Source organism: Melozone crissalis, unplaced genomic scaffold, assembly GCF_028551555.1.
Source record: "Melozone crissalis strain CALT ecotype California unplaced genomic scaffold, PUWL_Pcris_2 ptg000027l_1, whole genome shotgun sequence".
Lineage (NCBI taxonomy): Eukaryota > Metazoa > Chordata > Aves > Passeriformes > Passerellidae > Melozone > Melozone crissalis.
This window is the reverse complement of record NW_026535805.1, coordinates 69,930,103-69,953,531: the sequence shown is the minus strand read 5'-3', so window position 1 is coordinate 69,953,531 and position 23,429 is coordinate 69,930,103. Positions and strand designations below refer to the sequence as shown.

Here is a 23,429-nt window from a genome sequence, read left to right as displayed (position 1 = left end):
TTCTTTATAATTATCTGTGGTATTCAAGTGCGTGACAGTTCTGAATGGTAATGAGTATTTAAAAATAATAGTGGTAATAACTTAAGAATAGTTTTGCCTTAGGAAAAGAATTATTTCTGCTTTCTTAAATGCGTAAATAAAATGTTGTTTGTAATTAGCAACGTGGCCATTAGTAAAAGGGCTTGCTATACTTCCTTTGTCTTTCTTTGGTGTTCCAGCACTGGAATAATTTTGGGTACAACTATTTTTAGTTGTATTGAATTCTCTCCTTACAAAATCTAAGTGTTTGTATGTTTTTGTTTGTTTGTTTCAGACCCCAGAGTAAAAGGATGGCTGCTTCTGGAGAACTATACACCTACCTTTATCTTCTCAGCCTTGTACTTACTAATTGTATGGCTAGGACCAAAGTACATGCGGAATAAGCAGCCGTTCTCATGCAGGGGTATTCTAGTGATCTACAACCTTGGACTCACACTGCTTTCTCTGTATATGTTTTATGAGGTAAGAGAGAGAGGGTTGCTCAGGCTTATTTTGCAGTATCTGTTTTCATTACGTTGGCTCATGTTGAAAGTAGAGCAGTGCCTCTGAATTCAGGAAGCATCTGCAGAAATGGTGCAACCATTTTCAATGTCACTTGTCTGGGGAGAAAACCCTAATTGTAATGTTACCTCTAAGGATGTGTGAAACAAACCTTGCCTTAAATATCTCTGCTGACCTTGGGTAGCAATGTTTGAAATGCACTTTGCTCAGTCAGTGGAAGTGAAGTCTTGATCTTTCAGCATGAACTTGGCTACTCCTTCAGTAATGTCGCCTTGTTCCATGTGATTGTGCTGGTGGACAAAGTTTTGCTGGGAAAAAAATGTTGCTGAAACAATGCCATTGTGATTCATCTGTTTCTTTGAGCTTAAAAATCTAAACATACAAATAGATTTCAGACTGAATTGACCTTTCTGTGGACTTATTTCCTTTCATAAAAACCCAAATATTTGGGCAGTGTTAAGTCTCCACTTTCCCAAAGAGCTCTTTAGCTGCTTTTACTCAGAACTGCCTGTTTTTGTTCAAGTGAAAATGAAGAACTATGGTAGTGTAAATAATGATGTGGTCAGAAAATTACTCTTTTGCTTTAATGTACAGAATATTGTGGCACACTTTTAACCAAAGTATTTCTTCTTTCTGTAAGGAGATATTTCATTTTCAACATCCTCTTTTCAATTCTTTCACTACAGTCTTTTCAAATGCAGCCTAGGAGCCTAGGACTAAAACTACTAATATTTTTTTTTTTTTTGCATGAGCTTAGAAGTGTATATAAGCTGCAAATCTCCTTTAAGTTTGTAGTTAATTCTATAGTGTTTTACAAGGTGAGTGTTTAGAGATGACATGATTTAAATTCAAAGATTCAAAGTTATTTCTCTTGTGTAGTGAATTGTCTACTCAAAATTTATTGGGTTGGTTTATTAAGAAATTTGATACTTAATTGTTCAGTTGGGAGCAATTTTGGATTCAGTAGGTACTTGGAAGTACTTGTGTTCTTGATGTGCTTACATTTCTAAACTCCTTGTCAGGGTGTTCTAATCCAGCAAATATGTGTGTTGATCAGTTTCATTTGTCTAAATGTAGTGTTGATGTTGACTTCAATGTCCATCTGCATTATTTGATGCAAGTATTATTTACAGTTATATAATGATCTGTTGTTTTAACCTCCAGTAATGTTATTGAGAGTTTAGAAGTGCAGACTTTTCTTCAGTTGTACCAAGTGTGAATACTTGGAATAATACTCATAGTTTCTAAATTACTGTAACATTCTGCTCTGTTACAAAACCTGCTGGTAAATTTAAACAAGAGAAAATACCCAAACTGTTGATCTTATAAATGTCTTTTTCTTGCTAACAATAAACTGGTTTCCAAGGGAGGACTGTTCATTATATGCTGAAGAAGTCCTCATACTTGTAACCAGATAAATATTATTTTATATTGTGGAGCAATGACAGAACTAAAATGCAGTGAATATTGACCCCTCCTTCCTATATAATGAAATACTTCATGTGAAATTGAGTGTTGCTCTTAATCTAGTATTATCCATATGGAACTGTTCATTAGTATTGTAAATATGCCTTCTCCTTGTAAATGGGCATACACAAAGCCTAGAGCATTATGAAGATGATTAAACACATTATAGTGGCAATAAAATGTGGTTGGCAGCACTTACAAGCTGAATTTGAGGGCAAGTGATGCCCTGCAACAAGGGACTGATCCCATAAAAATGCTGCAAAGCAGAGAGCCATGCTGACATAGCACCACAGTGCTTGGTGTTTGCAGGGAGAGAACCAAAGGACATAGGGGAAAATGGGTTCTTGCACCTCTAGGTATGTTCTCTATCTGAAGTACCTGCACAGCATGTGATACCCTTGCTCATATCTCATCAGTCTTGGAAATTTTCCTTTGAAGGATTAGCCATATATCAGTACTTTATAGTGCGCTTACTTTTTTTTAAGACAGAATGATGAGGAACAGCATTCAGAAAACTTGAGTAACTCCCTGTTCTCCTCCTTGTTGTAAGGAACTCTCAAAACTCCATTTTGAGTTTCAGTTGGATTAAAATTTTTCAATCCTACTGTGAGGAAAAATCAAAAATGTCACCATTTATGAACTTGTTTAGTAGCGTGTCTGAAAAGAAGTTGCTTTAATAGCTTGTGTACAGTACACCTGAAACCCTACTTTGAAGTTTTTCCTGAGCTACAGCTATGGTGATTCAGGTCATGATTCATAGCATCACAGCTCAGTTTGCATATTATGTGACCAAAACAAGATGTTAAAGTGAGGTATCCTCCCAACTGGGATGAAAAGAATGACCTGCTTGGTTTTCTGACTTTTATGTCTGAATGATTGTAAGCAGTAACATGGGGAAATTTGGCATCATAGGATTTGTGTAACTCTAGGTGTTGTGTACTTTGGTCTAAAATCACTAGAAATTTTAGACTTGTTATGTGGAATTCCTAATAGTTTCTGTCTGTGCTTGCTATACCTTTTTTGTTAGGATATTTAATGACTTGGCTGGGTTTTGGTACTCGCAGAGAAGAGGACTGCTGTTGTCCCAGACAATATAACAGACAAGGCAGATCTAGGGGAGCTGGAGAGGTTTTTCCAGGCTAATTTGTCACATACTTCAGGAGGACAGGATGTTCTTTAGGGACAAACAATGCTTTATTCTGTAAAAATCTACAGTGCTTGGACTTTAAGGAGAAATAACACTCTTATGTCTCAGGCTGGGGCATAAAGGAATGGCTTCCTGCGTGGTGAAGGTGCCTGGCAGGGGCTGGCAGTGGGGTTACAGGGTATGGGCTGGCATGGCTGTGTCTGGGGGAGCTGCAGGAGCAGAGGCAGCACTGCTTGCCCGTGCTGCTGCTCTGTGCTGGCATCACAAGGCTGTGACCCCTGCCCATGCAAGGGCCCCTGCCTCTGTGCTTGAGTCTCAGCTGGGGAACTTAGCTAGGGGGGAGTGCCAGGTACCCAGTTACACTGCACACAGACCTGTGTAATTTTGGGGGTTTGTTAGCAAAACTGGCCAAGTGATCTGGAGCACCTGGGCTTACATTAGAGAAAACTGGTCAATGGTGAAGGCTCACTTTTTAAAGTGATCTCTTTACTGTCTCTTTTCTTCATCTGAAAAATTCCCTACTGAATCTGCCTGAGAAAAGTCTTAGATTTTCCTGATGAGTGTGGTGTTGCATAGGCTGTAGGAAAAGTGTAGGAAGCAGGGGACTCTGTGCAGAGGTGCTGTGTCACAAGAGCCATGGGTGGCAGCTAGGCTGCTCTTTCCTCTCCCCTTTCTTTCTCCACCCTCCTGAAGCTCTTATCTCTGCCCTGGGGTAACTGCATTCATGTAAAGATAAAATTCTGTATCTGTGCAGGCATTTGCTTGCTTTGATCAACCTCAACTTCTGTTTCTCTTCATTCTAATCTAGCTGTGTTTTGAGCCTTGTAAACCCATCAGCCTTGACAGTGTGATGCAGTGCTAGGTCCCTTATCTGCCCCTCTCCTGTGAGTCTCAGACTTCAGTTTTATCATGAGAAAAAAACAAAGTCCTCCACAGTAACACCTCTCCTCCACCCAGTCAGACTGGCATAAGTGTCCTGGCCTATTTTGGTAGCAGAGGTGATAAAAAAGCATGTGCCACAGCATTTCAAAGAATTCAACAACAGAATTACAAAATGAAAGCAATAGGAAAAAAGAAAACTTCATTGCAAGGGAAGAAAGTGTGGGTTATTTCAGCACAAATGGATTCTTGAGCTGCAGGTTTTCCCCTGAGCTGAGGGGCTTAACATTGAGTTTGAGTACCATTTAAATTGGCTTATGGACTGTCTTTTTGTGCTGCTTAGAAACCATGTGAAGTGATTTGCTTGAGTGCAAATGGCTATAATTGGCCTTTTCTGGACATGTTAATTTCTCAAGAGAAGATTTTCCTGTGGTTGTCCATCAGCAGTGCCATCAGCACCCTGGACTCCTGCCAGCCTGAAGATGAAGGACTTCTGGAGAGAGCGGGCAAGGAAGGAAAGGCAGTCCAAGGCTGTGTGGGCACAGCAGACACTGCTCTGTTTCTGGGCAGGTTTCACACCTCCTGGACAGTGGTGTAAGGAGATCTTGGAAACTCTGGCATCCAGGGAGCAGCCCACAAGTGTGAGCAAGGACTTAAATGCACTGCTGGAAATTTCCCACCTCTCCTTATTGCTTTTGGGGTGGCAGGGAAGCAGCTTCCTGGGACTCTACACCCGTGCATAATGGAGCCATTTGTGGTCATGTTTCAGAGTGATCTCTTGGTTTTGTTTTCTGAAGCCTTCCAGCATGGGATGAAAGCATTGTGGGTGCAAGAAATAATGATGCCAGGCAAAGGAGCAGCTGGCTAAATGAGGAAGATTATTTACATGTTGTATGTTGCAGTGAGTAAGGTTTGTGGGCAGCAGCAGCAGTTTGTGGGCCGCTGTAGCAGCTTTTAACCAATTAGTTCCTTCTGGAAAGTGGGGGAAGGAAATTATTTTTGTAGCTACACTAGCTATGTATATGATAAAACATGCTGACATTTCCTACAAATGTTGCTTTTCTTATGTCATTTGTGGCTGTGAGAGTATTACAGTTCCTAGCATACAATAATACATTCTTTTGTAAAGAAGGGAGCACTCAGGTTGAGGTGAGGCCACTGCTCATAGGCACACTGATGCCATTGTCCCTTAGAGAGGTGGGATCCATGGAGACACCTTTGGTTACATTACCCTTTAGATGGTGAACCTGTACTGCTTGCAGGAAAAGAGCTGTGGATTCACTATGCCAGCCTTTACTGGGAAGAGCTTTAGGGAGTGCAGCATTAATGATGGATGTTGTTTGGATTAATTACAATGTAAACAATGTGATTATCCTTCTATTTCTTACACTTCCTTGAACCATGAGAAGTGTATGAGAACATCTGTAAGCTCTTAACATGGCCACAGCACAATGTGGTGTTCTGTCTGAGGGACTGGTGGGCGCTTGAAGGCGTGCAGGCTTTCCCTCAGTGGCCTGGTGGTGCCTTGGTGCAGAGCTTGCTCTGGGGCACAGCTGGGCCTTGAGCAAGGTACCACTTCCAAATGGTGTCCTCTGCAGAGCCCTGCAGCCAGGAGAGGAGCCCTTGCATGGCTGCCTTCCCTCTGTTGCTTGGGCAGGGAAGTGCCTGGCTCTGCTGCTGATGTGCACGCTGCCCTGCCCTTGCTGTGGCAGGCTGCTATTGATTTATCTCTAATACAAGCGATACTCTCAGGTCTGTATATTATTATATAACTAGATGTACGTTTTTTTCCCCTAAATCACAGCAATAATACTATCTCAGAAGGTCAAAAATAATGACCTAGGCTGGCTGAGTATTTTAAAAGCTAATTTAGTAAGAAAATGAGGCATGAAGGAAATAACATTGGGGAAAAGTAGATCATTTAAGTTATAATCTTTATTGAACCTTTTAAAATTAGCTTCCTTTTCACAGTTCTGAGCAGCATTTAGTCATACCTGTTGTTGGAGTCCTTTAATCAAGTGATCTTTTAAAATTACTTTTAGTATTAGGAATTTCTACTGTGGCTTTGCAAAGCTATTTCTTATCCTGCAGGTAGATAAGGCCAAAAACATACAACTTGCTTCTGCCTTTCAGATGTTTTATGAGATACCAAACAATTTTTTTTTCACTTGGAAGTTGCCTCAAGTTATTACTCCTCTCCTCATGCTATTCCCAAGAGGAAGAACATCTTTATAAACAATGTTCAATGATCCCTTCTGTTGAGATACTAAAGGGGATCTTGTTCATGTCTTTGCACATGCTCCCTTCTCCCATTCAAGTCAACCTGTCCTACCATCTCCTACCACCTGTGAAAGAGTGAGAACATCCAACATGGACCTTGTTTCTCTAGAGATTACAGCCAGCCCCTCCACAGCAGACACCCTGTCATCTGTCATGGCTAATAGCTGGTCATTACTCTTTATTGTGACTCTGTTATGTTTGAGGTGTTACTTGTTATGCCAGGAAGTCAGGAAGGCAGTGGCATATCCTGCAGAGGAAGTCACTTATGGTGGGAAGGGTGTAATGTGCTTAGCATGAGTGAATTGCTTAAAAAGATCCTGAAGAATGGCAATGCAGTGAAGCATGTGTTGTTAGCTATTAAGGAGAACAAAGCTGAAAATGTGCTTTGTCACATGGCTGAAAAAATTATAGGCATATCTCTTGAGTATAAAATGTTTTAAAGATGTAGCTCTTTCCAAAAGTAAGAGCTCATCATCATCAAAAGTAATCAGAAAAAAAATATATTTACTGAACTTTGGTTATGTACTTTCTTTAACAATGAGATCATCAGCAAAGAAGGAGACTTCGCTCTGCAAATGCTCACACTGTGGGATAAGTGGGGATAAAATGTTTCTCCTGTTTTTATTCTGGTATACCCCAGTTGGGAGAATTTATTAATTCATCCTTCACTATGATTCAGTCACTGCTTGAAACTTGAATTCAACCTAATGCCACCCTCAGATGCCCAGGATTTTCTTGACACCAGATGTCTGGGCAGAGCCACTGTGGAGCTTTGCAGGTGCCATGGAGCTCAGCCTTCTCCCCAATAACACTTTATTTTTTTTATTTGCTCAGCTGGTGACGGGAGTATTGGAAGGAGGATACAATTTCTTCTGTCAGGATACACACAGTGGAGGAGAGGCTGATATGAAGGTACTGTAATGGAGACTTAGAGCTGGAAATGTTTCAAATTGTGCACTTGAGTGTAAGTGGAGAGCAGAACAGTATTGATTATGCACATTTTGGTTAAACTATAAGCTTTTTTCCTTCTTTTGCAGTACAATAGACAATGCACTGTCAGACATAATAGTTCATCTATGATATATTCATGGTTGGTATTTTTTTGAGTAATTATGTGCAAATTTTCAAGAGTCCCCAGATCAAAAAATAAGGACCTGGTGTTCAGACTGTATCCAACCACTCTGTGTTAAGACTACTCTTCTCTTTCTGAGATGTGGTGATGATTTCTTCTGGTCACACTTCTGACCTCTCCTTTACAGAGAGCACTGCAGCACCAGCTCTGGTTAAATATTTTCCTGTTTCTCCCAGGACAACCCAGGTGCACAGCAGTAGCCTCCTGAAGCAGCCTTTGTCATCCTGTTTTCAGCTGTAGCTGTAGATTTGTACCTCGATCTCCTATGGAAAAACCTGAGGCAGAAGTATTTCCAAAGATCCCAGCAGTGTCTTCAGTCCTAGTAGTGCAGGACAGAATCTGGATTTTAATCACTTAGATAACATAAGAGTTGAAAACCCCCACAATGTGCAATGCTTCTAAAACTTGTTTCCTCCTTCCAGATCATACGTGTCCTCTGGTGGTACTATTTCTCCAAACTCATTGAGTTCATGGATACCTTCTTCTTCATTTTGAGGAAAAATAATCATCAGATCACTGTTCTGCATGTCTACCACCATGCAACAATGCTGAACATCTGGTGGTTTGTTATGAACTGGGTGCCTTGTGGTCACTGTAAGTACTGGGTTATGGTGGGGGAACATCTGCATCAGGGGCCTTATTCTGGTGGTCTTTTGATCAAACCAAACATCTCTGGTACCTTCAGCTGCAGGATTTGTTCTGTACCATGTTAAGCTGCTTTGCTGAATTGCAACTGTTGTAGATGGTTGTAGGAATTAAGCTGACAGCACAGGCTCTAGGAAAGGAATGTCTGTGTAGATTGAAGAATTTGTGTGGCAGTGTGACATTTATCAGGTGCATTAGCCCATGTCAGATACCCACCAACCTTGCTTTTCTCTATTTTTGCTGTAGTTACAGACCCTTTGATGAAACAATGCCCTCTTTCCAGGTCGAGCCAGAAGCTTGTTTCAGTTGTAAAACAGCTAAGACTGACTCTAAGTCCTTGTATCTGTAAAATTCACTTGAGATATGACTTTCTTAATTTAATCTCATTATACCACTGGCCATAACAAATGATTTCAATTAAAATCTTGTCCCCTGACCACTAATGAACATGAGCAAATGAATCTTAAGTGGAAAATATCCATGTCTCTCTTGTCTAAATCCTGCTAACCTTTGGCAATCTGACTTCAGTTCTTCTACTGCATTTAGCTGGCATCTAGTTTCTTAAATGCATTATCATGGCTTATCTGTGGTTAAGATGTGCAGCTTATAGATACTGGCTTTGTTGAACACTCCATTCAAGAGGAAACCTTTTCAAACCTCATGGATGTGAGCTACTGGCAATGCAGGCTGCATTCCTCAGGAGTCTGGTCTCTGAGCCAAAGAGCATAGAAACTTGTATTTGTTTTGTGTTGTCAGCACAACAGTGAGTAATACTGAACTTATAAAAAGTCTGCATCTGGAAACACGTTCTCCTCCAAGGAAGTCAGTCCTTGTTCATACAGCAATCAAAACTGCGTGTACATGGAATCTATCTTGTGCTCATGTGGTTTGAAAACACTTTTGTGCTATTTCTAGTCGTGTTTTTCTTCTTCCAAGCTTTATGTTCTGTTACGTAATCACGGCTCGATGCAGTTTGGTGTTAAGCTAGAAGTTTCTTTAATGACTAAAGGTGCTGTAAACAAGGACAAATAAAATAGGTAGCTTGCAGTTTCTGAAGGTATCTGAAGCTTTTTGGTTATAAATGGCAAAATTGGCTCCTGCCTGGAAGGAAGTGAAATCAACCTAAAAGTAGATGGGTGAAGCTATTGATTGTTTGGTATGTGAGCATTCCTCCTTTTTATCAGTTTCCTCAGTTCCCGTGAGAAACCATAATGTAGATGTAAAACATAGTAACTTGAGGAAACAAAACCAGAAGGCTGGTGTAAAGCACAAAGCTGCAAAGCAGCTCAGCTACTCCATTGGGTAGGCAGAATAAAAAACAGGGTAAAAAAAGAACCCTCTTGCTTTTCTTCTAAGAGAAATAATATTTTAAATAGTAACATTTTGAACTTGTTATTTTTGTAGGTTCCATGAAACAGCATGTTCCTTCCTGGTAATGCAGTGTACTTGCTTTTTCCCTTGCCCTTTTTTTAGCTTACTTTGGTGCCACACTGAACAGCTTTATCCATGTCCTCATGTACTCCTACTACGGACTGTCTGCTGTTCCAGCAATGCGTCCTTATCTGTGGTGGAAGAAGTACATCACTCAGGGGCAGCTGGTGAGTGACTTGCTCTTCAGTGCTTCAGCAGGCTCTTTATTCGTGATGAGGTCCTCTTGTCTTTACCAAGTCAGGAGATTTTGGCAGGGGATAGAAGAAGAAGAGAGAATGAGAGCTGGTACCTTCGACACCTTGTAGTGCCTACATCACCTTAGAAATCCAATTTCTGCTTGTGTGTTTGCTCTGTTCCCAGGACCATGGGGACTGGGGATGTACATGAATCAGTGCTGAGGTCTGTGGGATCTTTCTCCCCCACCCCATGTTGTGTGGCTAGATGCATTTGGGAATTGCAGTGCTGGGATTTCTGGGACTCAGTAGCCAGGGAGGAGGCTTTTCTTACAAGCCCTCTTGAGCTAGCCTGCTGTTCCCTGTGCTTGGTTGGTCAGGCTGGGACAGACCAGAAAGCCAGTGCAATGCCATCCACAGCTAACAAGGGCCATTCTAGTCCTGAGGGACAATGCCTTTTCTGTCCTACTTTTGCATGCAGTTGCAAATGGTTTATTAAAAACTATTCAATATTTCTGCTCTCTTTCTGCACTTTAAATGGGCAGATTTTTCTCTTGTAATTCTGTGTTGGACTCCTTGTATCAGCTTGCATTGTTTCTAGTGTGTGTGGTGCTGAAGCCTGACCACTGTATGCTGGAGGTGGTAAGAGCAGTGGAATTCAGTAATACAGCACATGCTGTAGTGATACTGCACAAGAACCAGGTTTCAATGTGTGCAGAACACCACAAGGAAATGTGCATGAGTGTTCTCTCTTCCCCATTTTGTGGGGGGGGGAAACTGAAACCTAAATTATTTTGTTATATTCTTCCCTTCTTCCCCCCTACCCTACCCCACCCCTTCTCAGAACTGTGAATAGTTTTAATAACATTTGCTGGTGATGATTAATAACATTTACTGCCAGCAATTCACAGTGTTGATTCTCAACATGGTTTTTTTTAGCACTGTTCTTCCTAAAGGATGGCTAAGTATTGTAGTTAAGGGCTCATTATTGTCATGGGAGGCATGGGGTTGCTTTGGTTTGAGGTTTGTTTCTGTTTTTCTTTCCAGAAAAAAAGCTCTGTTCTTCATCCTGGTTGTTCAAGTGCTACAGAGTGCAGTGTCTTGGTGCTCCCCTGGCTATTGTCATAGCTGCTTTCACTTCCTTGCCTGCTCTGCATGCATAGCTGTTAGGGCAGCAAAATAGCAAAGCAGAACAAACAGTCTTTCCCTTTTAAAATAAACATTCCCTAATCTGGTAGCCTTTATGTGAGGATGAATTTTGCTTAAGGCCCTCTGCATCGCATAAGCCCAAACTCTGTTTTTCCAAAAGAGATAATTAAAGATAATTGAACCCTTATCCTCCTCCCTGGCTCCCCAGCTTCCCTGCAGCCTTTACCCCAAACATTCTTCCACTGGAGCCATATGTCAGTTCCTGTCTGTGGGAAGGCATTGCAGGGGTCTGTGTGTAGACCAAGTGACCCCAGGTCTTTTGCAGCTGAAGCAGTGAGATGCAGATCTACTCCATTAGGATGGTAAAGTCAAAACCCATTGAACTCCTCACTAGGAAGAAGGTGGTCTTTCTTCCTTGGGACACTTATATATCAGTTCTGCCTAAGTTACTCTGATGTTCTAAAATGGAAAAATAGAAATAAACACACTTAACAGGATTCCACAATCTGAATGTCTGCTAACTCAGGTTTACAGAGAAAACACTTGCCAAACACACAATATTACATACTATTTACTTGTTTTGGAAATAACTGTTGAGGTTTTGGTCACTCATGGTTTTTTTCCTCCTTCCATTAATGTGCTCCATTTCTCTTATTTTTGTTTTCTCTCCCCAGATTCAGTTTGTCTTGACAATCTTCCAGACCAGCTGTGGTGTTGTTTGGCCATGTGCATTTCCTCAGGGCTGGCTGTATTTTCAGATTTCTTACATGATTTCTTTGATTATCCTCTTCACAAATTTCTATATTCAGGTAAAAGTAACATTCATCAACTCTTTCTAGCATTCTGCTGGCTGTATCTCACTGGAAAGCTGTGACAGAAAGATATGCTGGAAATGTCCTTTTGCTGTCCTTCACTAACATGCATATGTTCTTGAAGTACTACACTTGTTGATCCACCCTCTACTTTAAAATCTTCTGATGAGTTGTACCCATCATTCAGAATGCTTGGTAATTTCAGTAAACCAGTTATACAAAAAAATGGCTCATTGCAATTTTAACTGCAGGTAAGGGAGAGGAGGAGCTTTATGTAAGACAAAGCTTTCCAGTCTGAAATAAACCAGCAGCATGTGAACCTGTGAAGCACCCGAAGGAATTGTTCATTTCTGCTTTTACAAGGGGAGATGCTTGGTTTTTATCCAGGGAAACTTCCTAAACTCACAACATGCAGAAATACGGATTTTGTTCACTTCTACAGGCACTTTTTTTGTATTTTCATACAGAAAATAAGTGTGTTTAATTGTGTTTCTACAAATCTGATTTCATGTTTGAACAGATCCAGACTTGGTGTGTGTTATTCTGAGCAGTTCATAACTGGGCTCTTTACAAAGATGTGCAACTACTGTCTACAGAAAATCATGTACTTCTGTCTGCAGAAAATCAAACCAACAGCCTGCTGCCCCCAAACAAGCAAACTCTGTTATATGTTTCAAATGTCATTTGAGAGATTTGGGCATTTTGGCTCCTGTGAGAATGATTCATGGGGGGAAAAAACCAGCAGGCTTCTCTGTCTGTTCTTCTGGTACTTCTTCAAATCAGTCCCATGATTTCTATCACTTGCTGCATATGAACATGCTAATTAAGCATTATAGTATATTCCAGATGTTACTTGATTTTCTTTGTCAATTTTGCTCATATTTTAACTTTTAATTGTTTAAATTTCTTTCACACAGAGATTTGGGGAAATCTGCTTTTGTCAGGCAGCTGAGCTCTTTTGAAAAAAAAAATGTATATTTTACTGTCTATAATTTTTTAAACAGTCCCCAGTCCTGTTAGTTTTTGATTCTTGTCTTAGCCAGTGGAAATTCCCATCACATTTCTATCTCTGAACTTCCCTCGCTTTTATTGTTTACCTATCTCTTGTTCTGGCTTTGTTCAAGGTACTGTCACCTGCAGTGCCTCAAACCTCCTTCCTCACATGTCATTTTGAGTATATTCTTATTCCATAGTCTGCTCATAAAATTGCTTCCCTTGTTTCTGATTTACTATTAGTATAACACTGCCATCATACTGCCAAGCCTTTTTCTTTTCAAGTGAACTACTCCTCTCACTGTGATGAATGAAAGGCGTAGTGTAGTCTCATACACAAAAAGTGGTTGAGCTTCTTAGACTCTTTCCACCGGCACAAGGTCTTTAGAAATGATGAATGCAAGTTTACTTTTGTGTTTCTAGAATTACTGTGAAAAAGTGGTTATTTATATCCAATTAAACAAAACCATGTGTCTTTCCATGTATTTTAGACTTACAACAAGAAGGCATCCTCGAGGAGGAAAGAGTATCAGAATGGCTCCACGGCCATTGCAAACGGGTACACAAACAGCTTTTCTTCCCTTGAGAACAATGTGAAACAAAGGAAACAAAGGAAGGATTGAAGACCAAACTGAAAAACCATTTTGATAACCCCAACAACAAAATCATCTGATTGTAAGCACAATGAGAGTTGTGCACTAATACTCTAATGGCTACTGTAACTATTCCTGCCTAGAATAGTGTGATTTATGTAGGACTTAACCAGTGCAAACACCCTAGAAACTGTATACAGAACATTAAAGTAGGTTAAAGTTTAAAAATAATTCTGGGCTGTCACTCACCCTGCTATAGACTATGGAAGGGAGTATTATCATATTATCCAACACTGCTGTTGCCTTACTAGTCAATATGATAGGTGCTGAATTATGATTCACAATTTGAAAACACTGTAATCTAAACCTCCATTTTTTAACTATAGATCATGCATGTGATTGTAGAGGTAATTTGTATGATGCTGGTTTCAGTAGATAAACACACATGCCTTAAATTAAAAAGCAGGGCCCAAAGCTTATTACTGGTTTAAAAATTAGGGTATGTTTCAACTTTTCAGTTGATTGACTTTTTATCAAAGTCACTTAGAAGAATCCATTGATCATTTTACTGTTCTGTGTGTGATACACGATGCTACGTATCTCTTACTCGATGCAGTGAAATTGGAAATGGCGCATTTAGTTTTGTATATTTGGCTTTAATTGACTCAGCAGTCACAAAACAGATGGAAAAGTTATTTTACCTTTTTAATAGATGTTATTTTTTTATTTGAAGTACATCACTAACATAAAAGTAATTGGCGCTTACACAGTCGAGTAAGATTTAAATATTGTCTCTAAAGTTTAGAGCATATACAGGGTGGACCCATCTATTCTTTTTACTTTTTTTTTTTTTTTCTTTCTTATTTCTGAGAATTCTTAAATGCTAAATGAAGAGTGGTTTTTAATATGAAACTGGCAGTTGCAAGTGTTATTACCATAGCCATATCCATATTTTAGGAGCTCCTGTTTTAAGTCCGTGACATATCCAAAAGTATATTTAAAAGTGGAGCCAGAAGGATGCTTTTCTGATGGAATTGTCTGTGTGTAAGTTGGTATCTGAACTGTTCTTCATGTAGCATTCACTTTCAAAATGTGCCTAACACAAAGATTTTTTTTTTCCCAAATAAGCAAGTTTAAACAGTTAAAGTCATAGCTAATGTTTTTTAAATGTTACTGAAATGTGCTGGAAATGTCTGTTTCTGTAATGTGAGTTGTGTATATCACTGGTAATGTTTTGGCTTGTTATCTAAGGGTTTGGTTTGAGTGCTGGTTAAAGTGACTCCTTCTTGTAAAATCCTGTCTTGCCCATATGAGGAGTCAGTTGCAGGGCCAATATCTGTTGCTGGTATTCTGGTATCTTCCATGATGGAGTCCATTAAGCTCTGAAAAATTGAATTGTGCAAGACATTCTGCTGGTCATTGCTCAAGTTTAACTATTTGGTTTTTTGATATTTATATAAATGCCAGTTTTAACACATTTAATTGTTTTTAAATCTTTTTAAAAATTTTTGCACATCTCTTAAGGAATTAATAAGTTCTCTTACTAGCCTTGTGGGTTTTCATTCCTCGTTTTGAAGGAGACAGTGTCTGTTATGTTTACATTATCAAAGCTTGTGCGTGTGTCTTCATTTCTAGGTACTGGTTTGCAGAGTCTTTACATAGCTCAGTACAGCAGCTATAATGTTCAAAATAGGCTGTCTAAATGTGCTAGAAATAAACTCTTGGCTCATCTGAATATACTTCATTGTTAATGTTTGACATGGTTTAATCATTAAAACACTTTTGATGATCTCTGCCTGAATTCTGTGGGTCTCTACAGATTCAATGCATTGCCCCATCCTGTGTCAGGCCAAGGAGGAGCCATGATGGAAGAACAGCTGCAGATATTCAGGGACATTTAGTGTACCAGAGATTTGGCAACACAATCTTTACAGAAACCTTTGGCAGTTACAGGGAACACAATTCCCTTGCCTGGCTGTAGAAATACTGGCCTGTGTGATGGATTTCACTCCCGCTGGGATTACTGACTCACTGAATGCAGAGCAGCCCCAATAGCCTGAGATGATGAGTGCCAGGAGCAAAGCTTAGTGTGACTGAGAGGGGCTTCCTGCCTCAGCTGTCCTGTCTGTAGAATGGGGATAATACCTCTCTCCAGAATGACAGCATCTTTGCAATTTCTTTTTAGCTCCCTTTGCCCCTAGGTGGTTGTTTTAGAACTCTCTCTGATTTCAGTGTTTAACATTGCAACAACCCCAGATAGCCTGGTGATGGACTTGGTAAAAGAGAGCTACTTACATGGCTGGTTGTCTTCTCCCTTGCAAGCTCTTCAAACAAAAAACATAGACCAGTGAAGTGGGTTTACACATTGTGTGAAAGGCTCAGAGGCTTCATGCTCTGTTGGTCTCCTCTGGGAGGCTTCTCTGAGTGCCTGAGGTAGTTACTAAGACAGGTTCCTCTCCTTCACATGCCAATTCAACTATGAAACTGTTGTGTTTCTAAGCAAGGCTCAGTAAGATGCAGTTCTTTGGCTGTTAGGCCAAATCTCCAGGAAGTTACCTGAAAGGCAGAAGCACCAACCTGGGCTCCCTGTGTGAGCCAGCAGAGATGGGGCTCTGCTGCCAACCTCACCTTCAAGGTTAATGGCACGTGGTGACAAAACCCAGTGACTTTGTCCGGAACTGGCAGGAGATGTGTGACCTTGGGAACACCAGCAGTGTCTACACCTGTGTGGCAAAAACTGTGGCTCCTGGATGCTCTTCTACAGTCTCAGCAGCAACTGAAAAGTGAGAGCTGGATGGCTTAGATCAGACATCATCTTGCCGTAATTGATGGACCCAAGCACGAGCCTTGGGTTGGCCCACCTGGCTCAGCTTCCAGTGCATCATCTGACCTGGGGCAAGTAACAGCCTTTGGGTTGCCTCAATTCCTGATCACTTGCAGTTTTCCTAATAGCTGGGATTGGTGCCTGGGACCATGAGAGAGTCCTCAGAAAGGACTTCTTGTGTTGTAAGGCAGGAGAGCTGAAAAGAGATGAACTGCTGCCAACAGGATGGAGAGGTTTCATGTAAAGGTGGCTGAGGAGAAGGACACACTTCAGTTATTTGCAGAGAGAATGACCAAGCTACAAACCATTGGGTTGAGATCTTGTGCAGTTCATGAGCTGACCCAATCCCTCCCTGCACTCAGGCTCTACAGCCTCAGTGATGAAATGTTAAGCTTTTGTTCAGCTGTGAGTGGGATAGATAAGCTCAAATGCCAGAAAGCAGCTTTTTTGTGGTGATCCTACTATTGACACTGAGTGCTGTGTTCTGGATGTGCAAGCCACCTGTGGGACTGGGATCACTCAGGAACTGAGATTCTTAGCTTGGCAGGAAGAGGAGAAGCAGAGAACAGTTACGGAAATCTTTGTGGTTGACCATGTATTTTACTTGATGCAAGAGAGATACTAAGCGTTGGAGCTTATGATAGGACTTACAGCCACAAACCTCATAGAGAGCTGTTCTGGGGGTTGCCTCTGCCTTTGATATTTGGTAGCTGTCTTGTGTTTAAGTTGATAAAATGTGTTCCTTGTATGAGACTGGAATATGTGCTAAAACATATACATTTATTCAAAAAAAGAGATGTAAAATTAAGATGGATGCCAAAGAGAAGTATAAATAAAATCAGAGGCCAAATTACTTGAGCTGTGTGGGTTCTGCAGGGAATCCCTTTGAGGCAATGCAGGGAATGATGAAATACAGTAGAGATCTGTTAGAGAAATGATGCTCCAAGTTGTCGTGGTAAAGAGGATTAACTTACATTGTCACTGTCATCCTCTTGCCAAGAATTCCTGCACCAGCAAAAGTGATTAGTTGTGATGATCAGGATGTTTCACAAACTGATTTATAGAGCAAACTTTTGTTCCATTTTTGATTTTTAATTCATTTACTTTAAATAGATGGATATACAAAACAAGGTCCATATGTTTCTCAGTTTCAGTAGAATGCATTTGTACGAGCAGGGGAACCTGGAGTTCCCAGGGCCTCCCATGACATGACAGTAGCAGAGGCATTCGTTTTTATGTCAAAGGTATTAAAATTATCTCCAACAGAAAGGAGGGGAAAAGTGTATTATGTTTAAATCAGTCAAACCGGGATGTGGAGAGACTCACATGTCTTGTGTATCAATGATATATAATATAGATACTATGTTTTCTATAGGAGGAATGTAAAAAGTCTCTGGTAGATGGCAGACTTGATAGTCTGATTTCAGAATAAATGTGAAGAACGAGTAACAGGAAGTAAAAAGAAAATGGGAAAAAATGTAACAGTGCTTTTCTGGAAGTAATCACATCTGATTGACCCATATTGGATTTTAATTAAAAAAATACTGTGTAGACAAAGAAAATGTATCTTCCATCCCTCTGGAATAGGTAGTATTTTTAATCATGGAAATTATTATGTAAACTAGAGGGTGTGGTGACCAGCAACAGGATCCATGGACGAGCAAGGTCGCACTGATGAGCAGATGCTTTGTCTCAATGCTTTCAGCCAGAACAGAGCCCATTAATAATGTTTTAGGAGAAACCCTGCTGTAAAAACCAGGACTATTTGCAACAGTGTTTGGAGATGACAACATCAGAAAGTACTATCAGTGCCAGGAAAGATTACATCTCCTACAGCAACTACCTTGCTGACTGGAGTAAGGAATGGAATTACTGTAAATCCCCCTTAGGCACCAGTAACAGCTGTTTCCATGGGAGTTCTAGTTGGACACGACTGAAGAGAAGGAAGATATATTTCAAATCATCTCTTCAACAACTTAAAGCTGCAACTGTGGGGGGGGAAAAAAAAGAAAAAATCTCTTATTTGCTAATTGGTCCATTTTCAGTAGGAGTAAAGTGCTAGCATGGGAGGATGAGGCTCTAGCAGGACTTCCTTTTGATGAATACATCAGCTCTCAAGAAAACTGATTTTAAAAGATCTGCTGTACAGAAGAGGTACTGGGATGGGCAAAGAAATGGAGAAGTTCTGCAAAACAGATGTTTAACAAGAACAGTGTTGAGAAGGCATGTAACCTCAGCCAACACACGTATCACATCAGTAGATTCAAATTTTTGTGAAGGAAAATGAGCTATTTTAAGGGTATGACACAAATCAAATTGGTATAAGCTACCCAAGAGTCTTCCTAGGCTAGAAATAGGGTGAGTGCTTTTTTTTGGTGAAATATGGCTCTGGAGCAATTTTCCCATAAGAGTAGTGTGGAGGTCTGGGGGATTGCTTGAGGATGGGTCAGTGACCACTTCTAAAGCTGGTAAAACCAGGCATGGGACCCCTGGTGTGCTGCTCTGCATTCTGGCAAAAAGCAGCTGTTGGTACCTCTGTGAAAGTATATCTAAGGGCAAAACAGAGAGAGAGGTGATGACAAAAGGGTGAGAAACAGCCCTGCAGACAGCAAGGTGGGGGAGGAGGTGTTGCTGGAGCAGATTGCCCTGCAGCCTGTGGAGAAGCCTATGGCACAGCAGGTACCCACAGTGCAGCCCATGGTGGAGCAGGTGGAGCGCCCTGAAGGAACAGCAGCCTGTGGAGAGTCCATGCTGCAAGTTTTGCCTCAGGGACTTCAGCACATGGGAAAGGCCCACACTGGAACATGAGTAGGAAGGAGGAGAGAGGAGCTGCTATGGACTGATCAGAACCAGCCCCACAGCACTTGGAGCATGGAGGAGGTAGAGGAGGTGGGAATGAAGGAGTGAAACAGCCTTGGAAGAAGGGGCTAAGGAGTAAGTGTTTTAGTTTTTGTCTTTGTGTCTCACATTCAGTTCTATTTTAACTGGAAATAAATTATTTTTCCCAGAATCCATTTGGGCCATGACAATTATTGCTGAGTAACCTTCCTGTCTTTATCTCAAACCTCAACCTTTTCATCTTATTTCCACCCCCAGTCCTGTTGAGGATGGGGAGAGAGCAGCTGGGTGGGTGTGTGGCAGGTGGCCAAGGTCACTCCACGCCACATGGACACTTTGTTCTCTTACAAATCAGCAGTCAGGCAGAAGGCAGCTTCCTTGATCAGAAGAAAGATCTGCCAAAGGCCACGATGTACCAGGCACCAGAACACCTGAAGGCCATCGTGGTACAGCTGGCAGACTTGTAGTCTGGGAAGATATGCTCCCTGGAGTGAACCAGCTGCTTTGGTTTTGGTTTTTTTTTTTTGTTATTTTGGGTTTTTTTTGGTAGTTTATTTGGGTTTTTTGTTTTGTGGGGTTTTGTGTGTTTGTTTGTTTTGGGTTTTTAAAATTTTTTCTTTTTTTTTTCCCCAGATCTAACACATATTAAAGCAACAAATTTTCCAGGAATCTGTCCCATAATTCTTGGAAAGTTTTTAAAGGCAGTGTAGGAACCACCTGTGTGCTAATGGAAGGTACTGCAGTGGCACACTGTGTGAAGGAAGCCTGTGTTCAGAAGATCCTTAATTCCCTCATGAGAGGAGTTGTTGCCTCACACCCTTCAGAGGCAGCTGGAGCTCCAGCTCAAACAGGGATGGTCCATGTGACAAGAAAAAATGCAAAACCATACTCATTGTCACATTTCATTTGGGAGCAGGTGAGACTTCAAGTTAACTGAATGTGTTGCCATAAAAATGCAATCCCACAGAGTTGTTTACTCCTGTGCATTTGCTGCTCCTGCGCTGGTGTAATGGGGAATGCACAACCCCTGGGGCACCATTGCACTTTTACTGCCTGAGACTTGCCTAAGTGGATATTCACAGCATTTCCACCAGGATCAGCCAGCACCAGAGGTAATTTTATGTGGTGATAAACTACTTGGTAAAAATACTTACAGGGAAATGAAGTGAAATTTTTTTCACACATACTGAAGCAAGGTATTGTGCTATTTGTGTAATTGATTAGACATATGGTGTGTCATCCCATTTAGCAAGCAGGAAGCATGTCTTTATCAGCTGTTCTGTCTGCTGCTGGAGGCCAAATGTTTACTAAATGCTAATTCAATTTTACCAGCTGTTGTAGGAAATCAGAATCTCAGCTCACCTACCAGAAGTAAGAGCTTTATGAAAATAAAATTTAAAAAATTAATCTGTAGCTTTGTAGTTATTTAAATGCCTTTCTTCCTTTAAAATCAATGGCATCTCAATGCTTCAGTGCCTTTCTAAGTCTAACACCTTTCTGTATATTTAGAAAGGATTGCCTCTCTGAAAGATCTTCTGTTAATTTATTAAGTTGCTTTGTTTCCCACAGCACTTGGGGTTGGAAAGGAGTGTGAGACCAGCTCTTGGTGTGCTGGGCTGTTAGGGACTTGAGACATCTTTGATGCAAATGCACTTCTGCTCAGTAGAATAGTGATGAGTTTGTGAGAAAGACCAGGAAATGCATCCCATGCATATAGATGGCATAACTATTATAATCTAACTATTATCAGCTGTGCTTCCTTTTAAAATTGTTTGCACAGATTTTTTCAAATCATCATGAAAAAGACTCTTATGTTCTCAGGAGTTTTAATAATAAGGTAAGAAGTAGTCTTTACATCTGACTCTGGTTTCCATGCTAAGTAGATGTGAAGAATTGCTGCCCAGTCCTACTGTATAAAGCTGTACAAGTAGATTTTTAAATGAATGGGAACTCATGAAACCAGACCAGGCAGTTTGGTGGTGGATGTTCTGCTTGGTTTCCTGGTATTTTTGCAATATGCAGTATTTGCCAAAAGTTTCCTTGCGACATAGGAAAGTAGGAATAATTAACAACTAACTCTCTCCTGCTCAGAAAGGAGCAACATACAAGGTTTCAGAAACCTCCAAAACTATGGGGCCAGCTACCTGGCTCCATCCATCCAGAGCACTTGGAAAAAAAATTATAGTCAATGTGAGATTTTACTTTTTGAAGTAAAAGTAAAAAACGTCCCAAAACTAAGTAGACAAATACCCACCCCCAGCTGCTCACAACCAAACCCCATTCACCTCACCTTGCAAGGATAATACTAAAACTAAACTAACAAACAAAAAACCCAAACACAACTATGTTCAGTTTTGCCTTCTGGCCTCAAAATTGGAGAGAGTCGATCTAAACAGCATCTGCAGAGGTGTTTTGTCTCTTAGGCAGATGATTTTAAGGAGGTTCAAGAATGGTGTAAGTAAGCACTGGGTTTTTAAACCTAATCCTCCAATAGTCAGGACTGGTTAAATAAACCCAGGGCTGATTTCAGCCTGGCTGGCTGAGAGGGGGAGTGGAGGAGGAGGCGGCGGGGCCGGGTGAGTACGGGAGCATCCCGGGCCAGAAGGGCGGGGGGGGTTGCGCACCCCGGGGATGCGCTGTGAGCCGATGCCCTCTCCTGGCAGCACCTGAGAGGGGACAGCCGGGGACACAATGCTGCTCCTGCACTCTAAACCAGGAGAATTTCATAGCAAGATGTAGCTGACACCAGTGACAAATAGGCCAGCATTTAGCACAGGCAAGGATGGCAGATCAGTATCTGTATATAGAGATAGAGATTTCACAGGCAGAGACTTTTCCCTGGCGATTGCACTGTAGTGTGTTCTTTGAAGATCATGTTTAGCCCCTTCTTAAAAAGGAGGACTGGGCAGAGAGGTGTTAGATAAACAGAGCTCCTGACCTGTATTGGAAACATCTGCACAGTAGTTCCTGGTAGTAGTACGGATTATCAGATTGCTTTTGAATATCACATACAAGAATAAACCACTGGGTTGTCTTTCATTTCACTCTTGCAAAGACTTTGTAATCAAGAGCATTTCCTATTGTGGAAATAGGGATCATAAAGGGAGAGGAGATTAAAAGCAAGCATATCCTACATAATGGCTTTTATAATGCACCTGACCTTGATTGCACAAATAACCTTGGGAACTTTGGCTTTCACGGAAAAGCAGGAACTGTTTTGTTTTGAATTATCAGAATACTGATCCATGCATCCTCATACCCAGGAATATTTCAGAGCATTTTATAGGTAGAGGTCAATTTATGCATTTAAGCAGGAAAGAAAAAAAAAGAACAAATTCATTAAACTCAGGCCAAATCTCAAATCAAATGTATTTTCTCATTAAAGCTTAGCCTGTAATTGTTATTAACATAATACATCATCAGCTGTCCTGCACATACAAGTGACTGGTAGTTATTTAAGAGCACTCAGTATTCACCATGCTTTAGAGTAGACAAATTTAGGCCAGCAAACCCCAAAATGTCTGGCCTTGTAAGAAGACCATGAAGGCTGGTGCTAGGACGGCAGCTCCTCTGCGTTACAGAAGACAGCATCCTCCCTGCTCTGACACCTCAGTAACAGAAGGCTAGTTTGGGAAAAATGAGGAAACAGTCCAAAGGAAAACATATACAGCAAGCAGAAAACACACAAAATGGTAGGAAAGAAAGCTAATGGGGAGAGAGGCTCTAGCAGGCAAGAAAGAAGAATGCCCTCATGGCAGTTTTGAGAAGAAGAGGGACAGGAAGAGAAACTGGAGAATATGAACTGAATTGCTCTCATTTTCAGCAAGGCAAGGGAGATTGTGCAGAGATGAGAATGTGACACCAGATCAGTTTTCTGACTGGCTGCAGTTACTGTCTCTCTCAGCAGTAGGTGTTTGAGGAACACCCAAAACCATCCCTGCTCTCTGCAGAGCAGCCACAGCTCAGCTTGATACAGAGGTAAGTTTCCCTCAAGCAGCATTAAGAAATGTGTTCCTGTCTTTACTCCTTTCTTCTTTTGGCCTTACCTCAGAAGACCAGGTCCCCATCCAGGCATGGATTGGCTTCTGTGACCTCAGTGTGGGTCTGACGATCGCTGGGTCTGCTGCCACCCCACTGAGCCTCCTCCTCTCTGCACAGAAACCTGGGGCTGCACTTCCACACACATGGGGATGTTGCTGTTTGCTGCAAGCATCTTCTGCACTAGGCTACCTGGTCGTGTTTTGTTGAGCAGGAGCTCCTCTGCATTTCATAAGCCTTTTCTCCAGACTTGATGGCTCTTGCTAAGCAGAATCATTTAAAGCACCTGTAGAGGGAGAAATAGGTTGACATCAGAGAGGCATGAATAGCATCCCAATACCGGTGTTGAAATAAGTGCCACAGATCTTTGTGGCCATGTTAACCCTTGATGCCTTGAGCAGTGCAGCTTTGTGGGTTGTGTGGGAACACCTCTCTCCTGGCACTTGGCCTCTGTCCTGGGCAATGGGAGCTCAGCAAAAGCTGAGACC

General features: G+C 41.2%; 1 protein-coding gene across 2 annotated transcripts in view; it reads left to right on the top strand.

The window, feature by feature from the left end:
• The window catches only part of ELOVL5 (ELOVL fatty acid elongase 5), a 39,328-nt gene extending 24,286 nt beyond the window's left edge, over nucleotides 1–15,042 (top strand). For both annotated transcript variants that reach the window (XM_054279635.1, XM_054279636.1), the window contains exons 3-8: nucleotides 314–501; nucleotides 7,148–7,225; nucleotides 7,868–8,039; nucleotides 9,564–9,688; nucleotides 11,518–11,652; nucleotides 13,140–15,042. In XM_054279635.1, the coding sequence (XP_054135610.1) occupies nucleotides 314–501; nucleotides 7,148–7,225; nucleotides 7,868–8,039; nucleotides 9,564–9,688; nucleotides 11,518–11,652; nucleotides 13,140–13,271 (830 nt within the window). In that variant the 3' untranslated portion in view covers nucleotides 13,272–15,042. The remainder of the gene's footprint in view (nucleotides 1–313; nucleotides 502–7,147; nucleotides 7,226–7,867; nucleotides 8,040–9,563; nucleotides 9,689–11,517; nucleotides 11,653–13,139) is intronic.
• The last annotated feature ends 8,387 nt before the right edge of the window (nucleotides 15,043–23,429 follow it).